Source organism: Xenopus laevis, chromosome 3L (genome assembly GCF_017654675.1).
Source record: "Xenopus laevis strain J_2021 chromosome 3L, Xenopus_laevis_v10.1, whole genome shotgun sequence".
Taxonomy (NCBI): Eukaryota; Metazoa; Chordata; class Amphibia; order Anura; family Pipidae; genus Xenopus; species Xenopus laevis.
In genome coordinates this window covers 53896987-53911878 of record NC_054375.1, presented here as the reverse complement: position 1 = coordinate 53911878, position 14892 = coordinate 53896987, and the positions used below count along the sequence as shown (strand labels likewise).

The window sequence follows — 14892 nt, the reverse complement described above, 5'->3', positions numbered from 1 at the left end:
ATTTGCATATATAAGTGACTTTAAAGGAGATGTGAAGCACCTGCTAGCTCTCCAAAATAGGCACACTGAATCTTAATTACAAATGCAAGAAGAATCTTTAATGAGTAACATCACTATTTTCACTGCATCAATCATCTTGTGTTATTTTACAGTTTTTACTTCCCAAAATGACATTATAATGAGACTTCAGAATGCAGTATATAGGTGTTCAGCGCTAGAGGAAAATAGTTTGATGCCAAAAAAACAAGAAACATAAGTCAAACGTAAACAGAACAGATAGAATTCTCATCAAAGGGTCAATGGGGCCTCTGACCCTTGAAGTTTGGAAAAATATTTATTGTACAGTGTTGCTTTAATAATCCATGTTTTTAGTTGCAGGACTACAGTTCCCATAATCATTTTTATTCTTAATCGTATGTCACACTGGGTCGGAATCCCATATACCTGCACTAATAGAATGACTGTGATGTGAGGATGCTTATTTGATGCAGAATTTCTTGCATAAACCGAATGCTTTTCCTTCCAGAATGTGGGGAATTCTTAGTGCTGACTGTGGAAGCAAATAACCTGCAAATATATTTGGTGAAATTAGATGGTGGTAATGAGCCACAGACTGAAAGTGAAGATTTCAGTATCCCGGAGGGGATCGTTAATGGGACAAAAATGCAGGTAAATAATAAAATCTACGAATCATGGGTTGGATTAAAGTTATAGAGATGACTGGAAGGGTTTACAGGTATGGAAAAGAGAAATTCAATATCCAGAAAGCTATTTTAGTGGCAAAAAAATCAAATTGAGTTTATGTAACATTTAAATGTTTTTTAGCAGACTTAAGGAATGATGATCGAAATTATAGACAGATCCCTTATTCAGAAAACCACAGGTCCCAAGCATTCGAAATAACAGGTTCAATAACTGTTGTAATAGTAATAGGAAGCATTCATTTTACATAATGCCTTGTCTGTAATCTAAAGGTGGCCATACACGGGCCGATAAAAGCTGCCGACAGACCGTGTCGGCAGCTTATTGGCCCGTGTATGGGGGCCCCCGACGGGCTTCCCCGATCGAGATCTGGCCGAAAGTCGGCCAGATCTCGATCGGATGGGATTAAAAATCCCGTCGGATCGCGGCCGCATCTGTTCGTTGATGCGGTCCCGCGATCCGACCGCCCGTTTGGTGAACGCTAGGATCCGATCGTTGGGCCCTAGGGCCCACGATCGGATCAGCCCGATATTGCCCACCTCAAGGTGGGCATATCGGAGGGAGATCCGCTCGTTTGGCGACATCGCCAAACGAGCGGATCTATCCGTGTATGGCCACCTTAACACAAGACCAGGAATTTTTGTTCAGTAAAAGAACAAGCCCAATATGGTCTGAAATGTCAAATATACACAATCAGTAGAATAAGACAGCTCCAAAACTCATCCCACTTATTGTGTTCCTCAGTGTAGCTCCACTAGGTATCCCTGGTGCTCTGCCATGAGTGTTCCAACTATAAATTCACCATACTTAAAACCACAAAGCAGATAAAAAAAGGTGGTTTATTGGTGTCGGTGTCGGATTTCCAGAACTCATGCCAGATACAAAAATCTGATGATTTTCCATCCAACGAGATAAAATCTGATGGTGTCTGACCAACTTTTTTTCCATTGAAATACAATGACTGTCAGATGCAGATGCATGAACAAACGACACCATCCGACTTTATCTGATCTGACTTTAAATTCTAGCTATAGGGGCATCAGATCCTACAAATCAGATCCTACAAATCTCATGCTGTTGTGTAGTGTTGCATGGCAAGATCAGATAAAATCCAACCCATAAAATCTGATCAGAAGCTCTCGTTTAGTTTTACCCTTAATGGGACTAGAATATAGTGTTAAATCGGTACCTCGTTTGATTGGCTCTAAGGGAAGAACTCCACGGTGCGGCTTGTGACGAAACGCATACGACGCGTCGGATGTCCTGAAGATACAGGAAGTGAAGGAAAAATTGCAGGTTTTCATCCGACAGTCAGACAAATGTAGTCCTTACCTGCGATTTCTCCATCACTTTCTGTATCTTCAGGACATCTGAAACGTTGCATGTGTTTCGGCGCATGGCGACGTGTCGGCTCAATCTGCACCGTGGAGTTCTACCCTAAAAAAAAATCCTGCATAATCTCTTTACTAAATTGGCCATCTGATTCTTATTTTTCAGCTTTATATTGAGGAATGCTTGGGCAATTTCAAGAAAAGAAGAAACTTAAATCGGGATTTACCCATTGGCCTCACTTTCTTATGTCCATATGAAGAAATTGGTCTGGAGCAGGTAAAACAAACATTTTTTTTTTTGGCGCATTTATAGTCTTTAATAACATAGTTATACTCAACACCATATTCAGCTTTACCGCTTATGCTTATGCTTAGGAACACAATTCAAGGCGAATGTAAAACAAAATGTGGAAACAGTGGTAAAAATACTTGGTAACTGAATTAAAGCTTTTTATACACACATTTCTAAATGCGAGGATATGGAAACTCCAATTCTCTGGGGGGAGTCAGTATGATAGACAGTGCTACCTATAACCAGAAAGGAGCAAAAGTATAAAAACAATCTTCTAAGTAGAAAAGTCAAAAAGCCTGGTGATTTTTTTTACTAATGGTGCACTGACAATACATATTTAATAAGAATTCAGTATGAATACAAAGTATTGCCCTATTAAGTGCTTTATCTAAGGACCTGGTTTAAGCAGGGCTGAAATATATTGTGGCCATCCCCATCTTCACAATTGTAATGCTTCCCTATGGTGTAGGAACATAAAGAGTATGATTTAGTTTGCAGTATCTTGGCAGCCAGCTATTTTCACTAACCAAAATATAAAAAAAGACATAAATCTAATCTATATTTCCAAATATTAAGCACAGTAAATGGTGGCAAATTACGGTAAATGAAAGTCCCCAGACAGATGAAGGGCAAACGCACAGAATGAATGAATTACAGTCTTTCAGAATTTTCATTGACAGGTTGATGGACACTATCACAAGGAATGATAAATGTTTATGTCTTTCTGCAATGTTTAAAGTTACCATCATTTTCACAGAATGATCTCACTGCTACGATCACGACTGTTAATGACGCGGTTGCAACAATGATGAGCTGCAGATTAAGAAATCGTGACTGTGAAGTTGACCTTATTGCAGGTAAGATAAATGATCAGGGTAAAATATACCAATGAAGGTGACATGGGTCCTTGGAATAAACTCAGTGGTATTTCCTGCAGACACTGGCAGCTTGTGTTACATGGAGAGAGGCAATGGAGGTGAATGCAGGACATGTGTAAAGGTCGAGTGGGGAACACTGGTCAGTGATGGGGTGCTGAGACACATACACACAGAATATGATAAACAGATAGACAGCACACAGCAGGTCTCCAAATCCTGAGACGCAATGGTGAGTACAGCTGAAATTCACTACCCTTTTATATAAGGAAAGTACAGCAAAGGGATTTCTTTAAAACTTCAGCAGATTTTTAGCTTTAACTGCCAAGACTGAAACATTAAAGAGAATAATCTTCTTCTTGCACTCTTCGGAGAATGCATCATGTTGATCCTGCTGCAGGGCTTGCCTCGTTGTTATAAACGGGCATTGAGCAATCCCTTCTTTTGTGTGTTGGTATGGAATTTGACCAGATCTGTCACACTTTCATTAAACATTGCTTTTACTTTACTTGGCCTTGAAGTGCTCCCACTACACTGTACTTCTTACACAAAAAACAACCCATCAGTTGCAGAGCTTGGGCTGATGCAAACTGTGCCATGACCAGCCAAAAGGAGCCAAGTATTGCAGAATTCAGGCAAGAATAATCCCCTGAATTTCAGGGATATTAAAATGTCTTTAGTATGGCATAATTCCCTTTTATATCACATGCATCACAAGTAAACTTGGAAGTCATTATCTGTAAAATACCAAGCCCATAACAAGCCGATACTAACGCACCCTTAAAAAATTTGTAAATCAATATTGCCTGGTTTTTACAAAGCTTATATTTCCCTGCTATTGCATTACCTGCATACAGTATTTCATTCAATCTTTGGCTTTCTTACTGAAAAATGTGCCTGAGGGATTGTAGGTGGTGATTAGGGAAGATTTATAGAGTCTTAACCCCCCCCAAAAAGAGCGTCCCCAAACAATGTTACCTTCCTTCCCTCTGAGTTTCCTTAGAATGCATTGATAATAAAACCTACTATTAAATAAAGATTAAAGGTTGTATAACACCATTTAGTTAACATGTTTTAAAAAAAATTATAATTAAACACATAAACAAAACACATTTTCATTTGTTGAAATAAATTTTTATTTTATTAAATGAAAAAGACAGATCCTTTGCATGCTATTTACTCTGTAATAATAAAACAGTACCTTGTACTTGATACAAACTAAGATATAATTAATCCTTATTGGAGGCAAAACCAGCCTATTGGGTTTATTTAATGTTTACATGATTTTCTAGTAGACTTAAGGTATGAAGATCCAAATTACGGAAAGATCCATTATCTGGAAAACCCCAGGTTCCGAGCATTCTGGATAGCAGATCCCATACCTGTACATTATAACACTTATAATTGTTCACTGTATTGACTTTGTATTGCAATCAAACACCCTGTATTAAGGGCAAATCCACATCCCAACTGGACTCTGTTTTTCCAGTATTGACAAGATGTTGAGAGGCAAAGTCATGGAGGAAACAATCCAATCTATTATGGTTCAACTGGCCTCCCAAGGGATGATATTTCCCGGAGATGACATTTTACAACCACTCACAAGTGAAGCATTGGAAAGCAATACTGCAGCAAACATGAAAAAGTGAGTTGCACCATCTCCCTGTTAATCCATGGATAGTGATTTTAATCTTATTATTATTAATATAAATCAATGGATGCCGGCACTACTCGTATAGTATGTATATCGTGTCTGGGTGCAATAGCCAGAAAATACAGTACAATGTAGACAGAGGATTGAACTCACAGGACTTCAAGCAAAAATTCTGGTGTCTACATTATATACAACATTAGCTTATCATATCAGGAAATTATCAAAGTTATATAAGAAGGGCATAAAGCCCAAGGTAATTAGGCATCATCATTATTACCACTGAGTATTTATATAGATGAAGACACAAGTAACTGTTTTAATATGGTAAATAGGTGACCAGAGAAGTGGTCCTGCTTATTAATAATAATAATAGGTGTAGCCATTATTGGAGTTATGTAATAAAAAGTCTAATATGCATTCTTTGCCCCATTTAATCCTAAGAAGCACCACAGTATCTTGCAGATAAACAGGCCTTCTAAAATAAGGCATTGCTAAGGGTCACTCCCATATCTAATGGAAAAATGAATACTTAAAATACCTGTATATATGAGGATGTGTTAAATGTAGAATGTCATGGAATTATATAATAAGTTCAATTATTACAGGATATTTTACCTTTGCCTGTATGCTCAATTAGATGTTCCTACATGTATATAAATGTATGAACACATCCTACACAGCACTTTTTAAAGTATTTTCATTTCCTTAGACATGCCTATGGTCGTCAAATAATTCACCACACCCTGACGTGTCTTGGGCTCAATGATACTCCTCAAGACCCTGTGTGGTTCCAGCATATCTGCAATGTGGTGTCCACTCGCTTTGCCCAGCTGTGTGGAGCAGGACTTGCTGCTGTCATTGATTGGATGTTAATGGACTGTCATGCAAGTGAAAGCATTAGAGTGGGTGTAAATGGGCAGCTGTACAAGACTGGTCTCAAGTGAGTAGAAAGTAGCCGCACTAGTAAAGATAGTGGAGCAAGCCATCACTCAGTTTTGTGCACTCTACTACAAGTTAGAAATGAAAGCCAAGATTGGCTGCTATGTGTAACTGCACTGGTGCAATATAGGGTCAAGTGTTAGCATACTATAGTTAAATGAATCTGCACTTTCTATACAGAAATGCAACAAAGGGCATGTTTACTATCATTGGAGATAAATATCTCTAGAGATGTTTCCCATGGCAATCAATTCGATTTAAACAGTCACCTACAAGTTAGAAAACAAAAGCAAAGATCTGATTGGTTGCTATGTGCAACATCTCCGGAGATATTTATCTCCAGTGTTAGTAAACATGCCCCTAAATATCTAACCAGGGCAGTGACCCAAAAACCTAAGGTCTTATATTTATGGTTAAATATACTGTGTACAATTGCCTGCACTTAAAGGAAAACTATACCCCCTGAACAATGTATGTCTTTATAAAAATATATTCCTATGTAAAAACCCTGCTTACTCTAAATAAATCATATTAATTATACTTTTTTAGTAATATGTGCCATTGGGTAATCCTAAATAGAAAATTGCCATTTTTAGTATTAAAGGCCACCCCTGGGATCATGCAATTCATGGTACACACTATCAAACCAAGGGCACATATACATGATGGTCACATCAGCCAATAAAAACTGCCTTTTACACTCACACGTTTCCTGTTGCAGTTAGAGCTGCATTATTTCTGGTCAGTAGCATTTATTCTGGGGGTATAGTTTTCACAAGCACAGAGATCACATCCAGTGCAACTTTGTCCACAGCTGCTCCATGCTTTGCAATAAAGAATCCTTTAAAACAGACAGGGGCTATGGACTGACCCCTCTATGTTATTGTACATTATGTATGATATGCTGTCTTGTATACTCCATTCCCAGCTTCAGTCAATTCCAGAAGACTGTGGTGGACATGTCTCCAAGTTGTCCTGTAACATTCCAGCCTCTAAGCCATAGCCCTGAGATAGGCACAGCTTTAGTGACTGCAGTATTAAGTAAAATAAATACTATAGAGACTTTCCTGAAACCTTTGCAACTGTCCGAAGAGGTTTTACAGGAAGTACAGGCCAAAATGCGCCAGGAAATGGAGAGGGGTCTACAGAAAGAGACACGTGAGAGCTCCTTCCTCAAGATGCTTCCTACTTATATTTGCAACAAGCCAGCAGGAAATGGTAATGCGTCTCATTTTAATTCATGGATAATCAACGAAATGCCCTTCATCAGTCAAGTCTAACAACTTATTTTTGTTCTGTAGAAACAGGACAATTTATAGTACTGGAACTTGGAGGGAAAGATATGCATATTGTCTATGTCAGGATAGGAGACAAGCGAGAAGAAGAGAGACTACCCATAAGGAAGACTTATAATTTGCCACAACACTTGATGCATGGAACCGGGGAAGAGGTTAGTGTGAGAGGAACTCCTGCTCAGATTCTTGCATGATACATTGATATACATGATACACAGCATAAAGGGTCAGTCTTTTGGCTAAACATTTCATTGTTCAGTAATTAACTATTTTTGTACTATATACAATAATTCTAGAGTCTTGCAAGAAATATAAAAGGCTTATTGTACAAATTTTCAGACACAGTACATGCAAAATAGGTTCAACTACTCAAACAATACAAAATTGGACAAATTAACAAGCTAACAAAAGACTGTAGAAGTCAGTGTCAAGTGCTAAACCAAGAAGCTGACTTTTAGAGGTCTATTAACTAAAGGTTGGTATGAAAAAACACGTGCATTATCAACTAAAATGGGAGGAAAATCTCATCCCTCAGTTGATCAGTGCAGTACTGCCTGAGTTATTGTTATGAGGTATTATCTCCAGGAACATAGCGACTCAGTTATAACCCGATTTATCAAGTTAAACCAGCAAAATAACAAAAAATAATGTGTTTTTAACTCACATTTCTATCGCCAATTTAAATCTCTGATAAGCTAATTTTTACATTAAACAATTGTATAAAATACACTTTTAAAAAAAAAGTCAATTTACCGTATATACTCGTGTATAAGCCGACCCGCGTATAAGCCGAGGTACCTAATTTTACCTATGAAAACCAGAAAAACTTATTGACTCGTGTATAAGCCTAGACACAACTCAGAAAAGTCTCAGAAATATCAAACAGTCGGTTTAATGTTAAAAATCAAGCCATGATGCTTAAAACATTAATTCATCGTACAATGATAAAAAAAAAACCTCTGGTAGATGAAATAGATATATTAAGAAGACAGCTGCCTTACCGGTAAATTAGCTCCAATGGGAGGGGAGAGTCAGGAAGCTGCTCCCTGTAGTAGGCGCTGATCGCCTTCAAAGAGTTGTTAGTGGGTGGGAGGGGAAGCTGCTCTCTGCTGCTGGGCCCTTCAAAGTTTAATCGATCGCTGGGGTAGGGGCAGCCCGGAGATGCCGGAGTTGTCGCTGAGCTGATGACATCAGCGTGCGCACCACCGGCAGCGTGACACACACTCCTTGCGCTGTTGCGCTTTTCTTTGCGGCGTGTTTCTGGCTGGGTAAGGCAGCTGACCCGCTTTTCTTTGCGGCGTGTTTCTGGCTGGGAGGGGGATGTTCCTTGTTGGCAGCGTAAGGCAGCGGGGATACTGCTTCCTGCAGCCGGCGCCGGGCCCCTCCAAGATTTTTTGCGGGGGGCCGGCCCGGAGTTGTTACGGCCCGGAGTTGTCGCTGCGCTGATGACGTCAGCGTGCGCAGCACCGGCAGCGTGACACACACTCCTTGCGCTGTTGCGCTTTTCTTCGCGGCGTGTTTCTGGCTGGGTAAGGCAGCTGACCCGCGTATAAGCCGAGGTAGGATTTTCAAGCACATTTTGGGTGCTGAAAATCTCGGCTTATACGCGGGTATATACGGTAATTTAATTCAGTGTTTTACTTACTTAAATGTTAGCAAGTCTTTTTACACCTATTGTAGGATTAAAGCAAAACTGATAAAACACTAACAAAAGGCTGCTTGTTAAAGGACACATAAACCTTAAATTGTGCCCTTCTAAGCACTTTTGCAATTTAGAATATTTTGTTTTCAATTTAAAGCTATTAAGCTGTTTATTAACTGCTAATATAATGAGTTTTGAGACAACAGCACCCCCTGCTGGTCAATTCCTCTGACTGTACTGTAGTAGAGATATAAGAAAAACAGAGAACTGATCAGGGAGGGGGAAAGCCATTTGAGGTTTCATATCTCTTTTCTGAGCAGAGCAACATCAGTAAGAGTTCTCTGTTTTCCTGCTAAACGTATATCTCTCCAACTGTGTAGTTAGAGAAACAGACACTGGCACTGTTGTTACAAAATAAATTATGTTTGCAGTTGTTAAACTCAATAGCTACCTTGTAGATCTGGTACCATAAAGAACATTCATTTTTTGTTTCCCTCATCAGCTTTTTGATCACATTGCATCTTGCCTCCTCGATTTCTAAAAGGTCCATAATTTGGGAGGAAATAAAATGTACCTAAGCTTTGTGTTCCCTTTTGCTTGCAAACAGACTGCTCTGAATGAGGTGAGAGGCATTTGGATTTGTAATACAGGGTGGGTTTGAATTAAATTGTCTAAATATTTTGTTCTAAATCAATCAGTTTGAGGCTTATGCACCCTACACACTGTATATATATTGGGTGAGACTAAACAATATACCTTATTAAGATGTAATAGAATCGGCTCTGATTTGTATATCTGGTCCTGTTCTTATGGTGGGTGAGTTTTATCACTCTTGGAAAACTTGTGTAGTGAGCACGATTTCCTAGAATTTTTCAATACAAATTATTTAGATTCAATGTTTTACTTTGACTTGTTTTGCCATAGGGTAGTCTTATTAAATGGACCAAGGGTTTTGCAGCATCTGACTGTGAGAAAAAAAATGTGGTGGAACTTCTAGAAAGGGCCATAAAGCAAAAAACAGTAAGTGACTTGCTAGTTAGAGCTTCAGTTTATACTAAGGTATAGTGCATCTGTGATGTATCAACATGTCTGTATGATAATTATTAATATATCACAGGAGCTGAATATGAGTGTGATAGCTCTGGTCAATGACACGACAAGCACCATGATGGCAGGTTGCTATGAAGATGAAAAGTGCGATATTGGACTAATTGTAGGTGAGTGAGTTAGAAATCTAAATGGTTTGTATGTTCACTCACACCTGAGCTGGGGTATTTTAGAAGTAGCTTTCAATATAACAAAAGCCATGAAAAACCTAAAAAATGCATTCTCTGAATTGCTGCTTAGTGATGTAATCAGTTAGAATTGATGTTTAGGACAAGGAAAGGTAGAATCACTGGGAGTGGTGTGTGGCAAATTGTTAGACAAAACTGTAGCCATACTCTTTCTCTAAACTTGTGCAATGTGCAAAACAGAAATTGGAATTTCTGTCCTGTGTGGCACAGAAGATGTTAGGGCACAAGAAGATTATGGCAGTACTGAAAATAAAAGTACCTTGGTCCATTGCCTTTTTGAAAGAAGAGGAGCATAGGTCTGGAGACTGAATGAAATAACTTGGATGATCACTTGGGGTGCCCTAGTCCATGTTTGCTGTCCTCTCTACCTCTCCCCTCCCTCGTCCTCTATCCTTCACTCCCCTCCCTCCTCCCCATCCTTCCCCCTCCTTCCCCTTGCTCTCCCTCCCCTCCCCTCTTGGTCAGGCACAGGTCCGGACTGAGAATTAAAATAGGCCCTGGCATTTGAGGTACACAGAGGCCAAATCAGCCCACATAGAGGCCCAAACAGCACCACCAGCCTACTAAATACTGACTTTCTATGGGATCTTATAGCAGCCCCTCTGGCATTTGCCAGAACCCACAGATTGCCAGTCCGGGCCTGGTCAGACGGGCACACGCACAGTGGGTAGTGGGCTGGCCGGCTGAGTTGCCTAGGGTGCCCGGTCAGCTTGACCCGGCCCTACTACTGTATTATTAACAGGATCCACGCACTTGCCTAATAGCTCATGGTAAAACCAATGGTGTTAATATGAAGTTGGTCCTCCTTCTGCTGCTATATCAGCACCTTCCCTTCTTGGAAGGCTTCGATTAAATACTGATGTACCACTGGTGGGATTTGCTTCCATTCATTCCACAGGCTTTCATTTAGGTTGAGGTTGAAAAGCATTGCAGGCCACTTTAATTTCAGTAAACTAATTCTTTATAAACCTCACTTTTGTTTGTGCAGCATTATCATGATGAAAGAGTAAAGATCAGATAAAATTGATAAGTATTAGGCTTGTGGTGTTGTGGTCTCTGCTGCGGCACACAGACAAATTTCAGGTTATCCTCTGCACCAAAAGTTTTTTTGGCATTTTTTGTCCCAGCAGCTATTCTGTCCTCGCTGGCCATTCTACAACACTGGCCTACCAACCGTATCCTCGCCCAATCTGCTCATTTACATCATGAAAAGAACAAATAAACAACTTATTAAGGATATAAATTATTCACATATAGTAGAACCCCCATTTTACGCTTTTCAGGGGACCTGGAAAGTACTAAAATTATATAAACACAGGAGACCGTTTTACTTTGAGATGCAATATTTACTGTGTTAATAACAAGGGTTAAGCATTGCGGCGTTAATGTTACAATATGGCGGCATGTGCAAGGCCTCTCTGTCACATACACAACCTAAAGCAATAAGTGATTGGTGCAGGACTGTATAAGGGGCAGACTAATTGGAATTGACCATTTACAGGCAGAACCATGGCAAAATATACATCTGGTTAGTATTTTAAACTTCTATTTCACAAATGATAACATTCAGAGGGGAAAAAAGCAGTTTTGGGTACATCAGGACAAAATTTTGATGCAAAATCCGGGAAAACATTACTTAAAATCAAGGAAATGCACCCATTGAAATGCATTTTAAATTGGTGGGACCACAAATAAAAAATGTAAAGTGCTGGAAAACTTAAAATCAGGGTACTTAAAATTGAGGTTTCACTGTATTCAGGTACAGGAACCAATTCATGTTACATGGAGGAAAAGAAGAACATACCGATGGAAATGGAAAATATGTCAGGACAAATGTGTGTTAATATGGAGTGGGGCGCCTTTGGGGACAATGGGTGTTTGGATAATATCATCACTAACTTTGACCTGGATGTGGATAATTCATCAGTTAATCCTAAGAAGCAAAGGTTAGTAAAGAGAAGGAAGGAAAATCTTGCCATGTGTCACTTTAGCCTATGTAACCTATTGTTTATTTTATTTTGTTGGTTATCTGCTCAATTCAATACATATTGGATCCATGATGTCTCCAGGTTTGAAAAAATGATTGGTGGAATGTATCTGGGGGAGATTGTTCGTCATGTTCTTAATGGCTTGACTCGTAATGGCTTGTTATTGAAGAATTCAACATTAGAAAAAAACTTACTAGAACTTGATCATCTCTGCTCCATTGAAAGGTATGTGGGTGGAATTATAGAGGAGTAAGAATTATGCACTGTCTCCTTTGCTCTCTCCCACTAACATTCTTTACTTGCATAACAAAAGGACTATTAGGGTAAGACCAGACGAGGAGATTCGGGGAGGTTTTGTCGCCTGGCGTCTTATCGCCACGTCTTTTGCGTCTATCTCCCCGAACTGCCTCAGCATTTTTTCCCCATAAGCTACAGCGCAAAATCGCCTGCGCTAATGCACACGCGGCGATGGGGGAAAAACGCTGAGGCAGTTTGGGGAGATAGTCGCGCAAAAGAGTTGGCGATAAGTCGCCAGACGACAAAACCTCCCCGAATCTCCTCGTCTGGCCTTACCCTTAAGGGCTGATCTCCACTGGCATTTTTCTTTGGATCGGTGCGCGGGGGGCGAAACGCAGGCGGCAAGTCGTATGCAATCGCAGGCGTCAAAATATAATTGGACACAACGAAAAGGTAAAGCTGCCACTTGCTTACAAACAAACCCCCCCCCCAAACTGATGTAAAAAGAAAGGATTCAATCTTAATCTTTTTACAAGTGGTACACATTGCTATTGCTCACAAAGAGCTAACAAATAAATTGGCTTCTGTGTGGTTTAACCACTGCAATTCTCAATGAGGGTTACATCAACCCTTCACCTTCCAATCCATTATGTGGTTTGGGGGAGATGGATTTTCATGTCAACATGTTGAAATCAGTATGTGAAAATGTATTCCTAATAAAGGGAAGAACACAGTCTAGATCTCTGTTCAGCACTCATGAGTCGTGGCCTAAAATGCAACGAGGATGAGGCAAAGAAAGTGAAGAAGGTGTGCCGCACTGTGTCAAGACGAGCCGCCCAGTTGTGTGCTGCGGGAGTCGCTGCTGTTGTAGAGAAGATTAGAGAAAATCGTGACTTAGACCATCTCGACATAGCTGTTGCTGTGAATGGATCGTTATACGAGAATCATCCACAGTGAGTAACTGGTGTACCCTACTGCACTGCCCTAAGCATGTTCTGAGATCTTACAGATTGTATAAAAGACAAAATACATACTTTAAAAAACCTGTCAGCACATGACAACACATAAGGATACTAAAAAAAAGTGTAACATTTTTTAAAGGGGTTATAGTAGAGGATGTAAATTAGGTATCTCTATCAGTAAAAAGAATAGAACCCTACCTGCCATAATGATTGCTTACCCGACAAAGCTGTATTTGAATCTGGTGCCACCCTAGGCACCCGTGAGCAAGGGCCAACATGCACCTATATACAAATATGGTCCTATTCCCTGAGGTGGGTGAAAATAGAATGGCTTATAGCTGTCCCCCTCTGTTTATGTGTCCCATGTTACAGTATCAGGTTTGCCCCCCTACCCTGGGTTCCCATATAAGGTTTTTTCCCTTTACTTTGGATCACCATACCTTAAGCTTAAATAAACCTGATAAGATTGTTTTGCCATCAATATGGATTCGTGCAGCTTAGTTACCATCAAGTACAAGGTACTGTTTAATTATTACAGATAAAAAATAGAATTATTTGCTAAAAATGGACTCTGGGGGGTGGCCTTCCCATAATCCTGAGCTTTCTGGATATTGGGTTTGCAGATAAGAGATCCCATACCTGTAGAAGGAGCAGGGGAATTCCTTTAATTGTAGCCTCTCTCCTAGTGGAGGGAGTATATTCAGAGACTAGGAGGCTGAAGGTCCAAGTAAAGCCCAAGTTGATGCAGGAGGCCCTTTGAGTGATAAATATGCAACTTGAGCCAGACACAGTCAGTGCATGCTAGCTGTTGCTGAATGTATTATATATGTGATATTAATTTACTTCCCACTCAGCTTTAAAGATGATATGATGAGCACTCTGAAGACGCTCGCGCCTTGCTGCAAAGTTGCATTTCTGAAATCAGACAGCAAAGGGAAAGGAGCAGCTCTGATCTCAGCAGCAGCAATTACTGCCCAAAAGCAAATCATTTCGCTAAATGATCTCTCATGTCAACAACTGATGTATGCCATATAGCTCCTATTCTGCAGATCAACATGATCAGAAATCACACTTGATGTAAAGACCATGACTTCCTAGCAGGGTTATCGGACACCATTGATCTGTTTCTTCCATCTTAACCAGTCACTCCTGAGCGCCCTTTTCTTCACAATGAGTCTGGGTAGGGGATCAAAAGCATCACTTTCCCAACTATTCTCTGTTAAAACTGGTGCCAATAACAATCAGACCAGAGGGAAAATCCAACTGAGCATGTCTACTGCTAACTGCACTGAATAGTGACCAGACTTTAAATCCTGCCACTGCCCACAGACTAAACAGTTGCTTATGCCCAGTTTTCCCTATATTTGCCTGGCTGAATCAGACAAAAATCTGCTCATTCCACACTGTACCCATATGATCAGATGTTAAAACAGTCAGCTTAAAGGGATACTGTCATGGGAAAAAATTTTTTTTTCAAAATGAATCAGTTAATAGTGCTGCTCCAGCAGAATTCTGCATTGAAATCCATTTCTCAAAAGAGCAAACAGATTTTTCTATATTCAATTTTGAAATCTGACATGGGGCTAGACATTTTGTCCATTTCCCAGCTGCCCCATGTCATGTGACTTGTGCCTGCACTTCAGGAGAGAAATGCTTTCTGGCAGGCTGTTGTTTTTCCTT

General features: G+C 40.0%; 1 protein-coding gene across 1 annotated transcript; it reads left to right on the top strand.

The window, feature by feature from the left end:
* The first annotated feature begins 474 nt into the window (after positions 1-474).
* LOC108710242 (hexokinase-2) lies at positions 475-14681 on the top strand. Its single transcript, XM_041586230.1, is given in 14 exon segments — positions 475-669; positions 2200-2310; positions 3083-3182; positions 3263-3397; positions 5632-5794; positions 6722-7011; positions 7095-7243; positions 9233-9352; positions 9655-9750; positions 9848-9947; positions 11785-11971; positions 12095-12238; positions 12973-13203; positions 14067-14681. Coding segments are annotated over 14 exon segments (2202 nt in total). The 3' UTR covers positions 14248-14681.
* Positions 14682-14892: the final 211 nt, after the last annotated feature.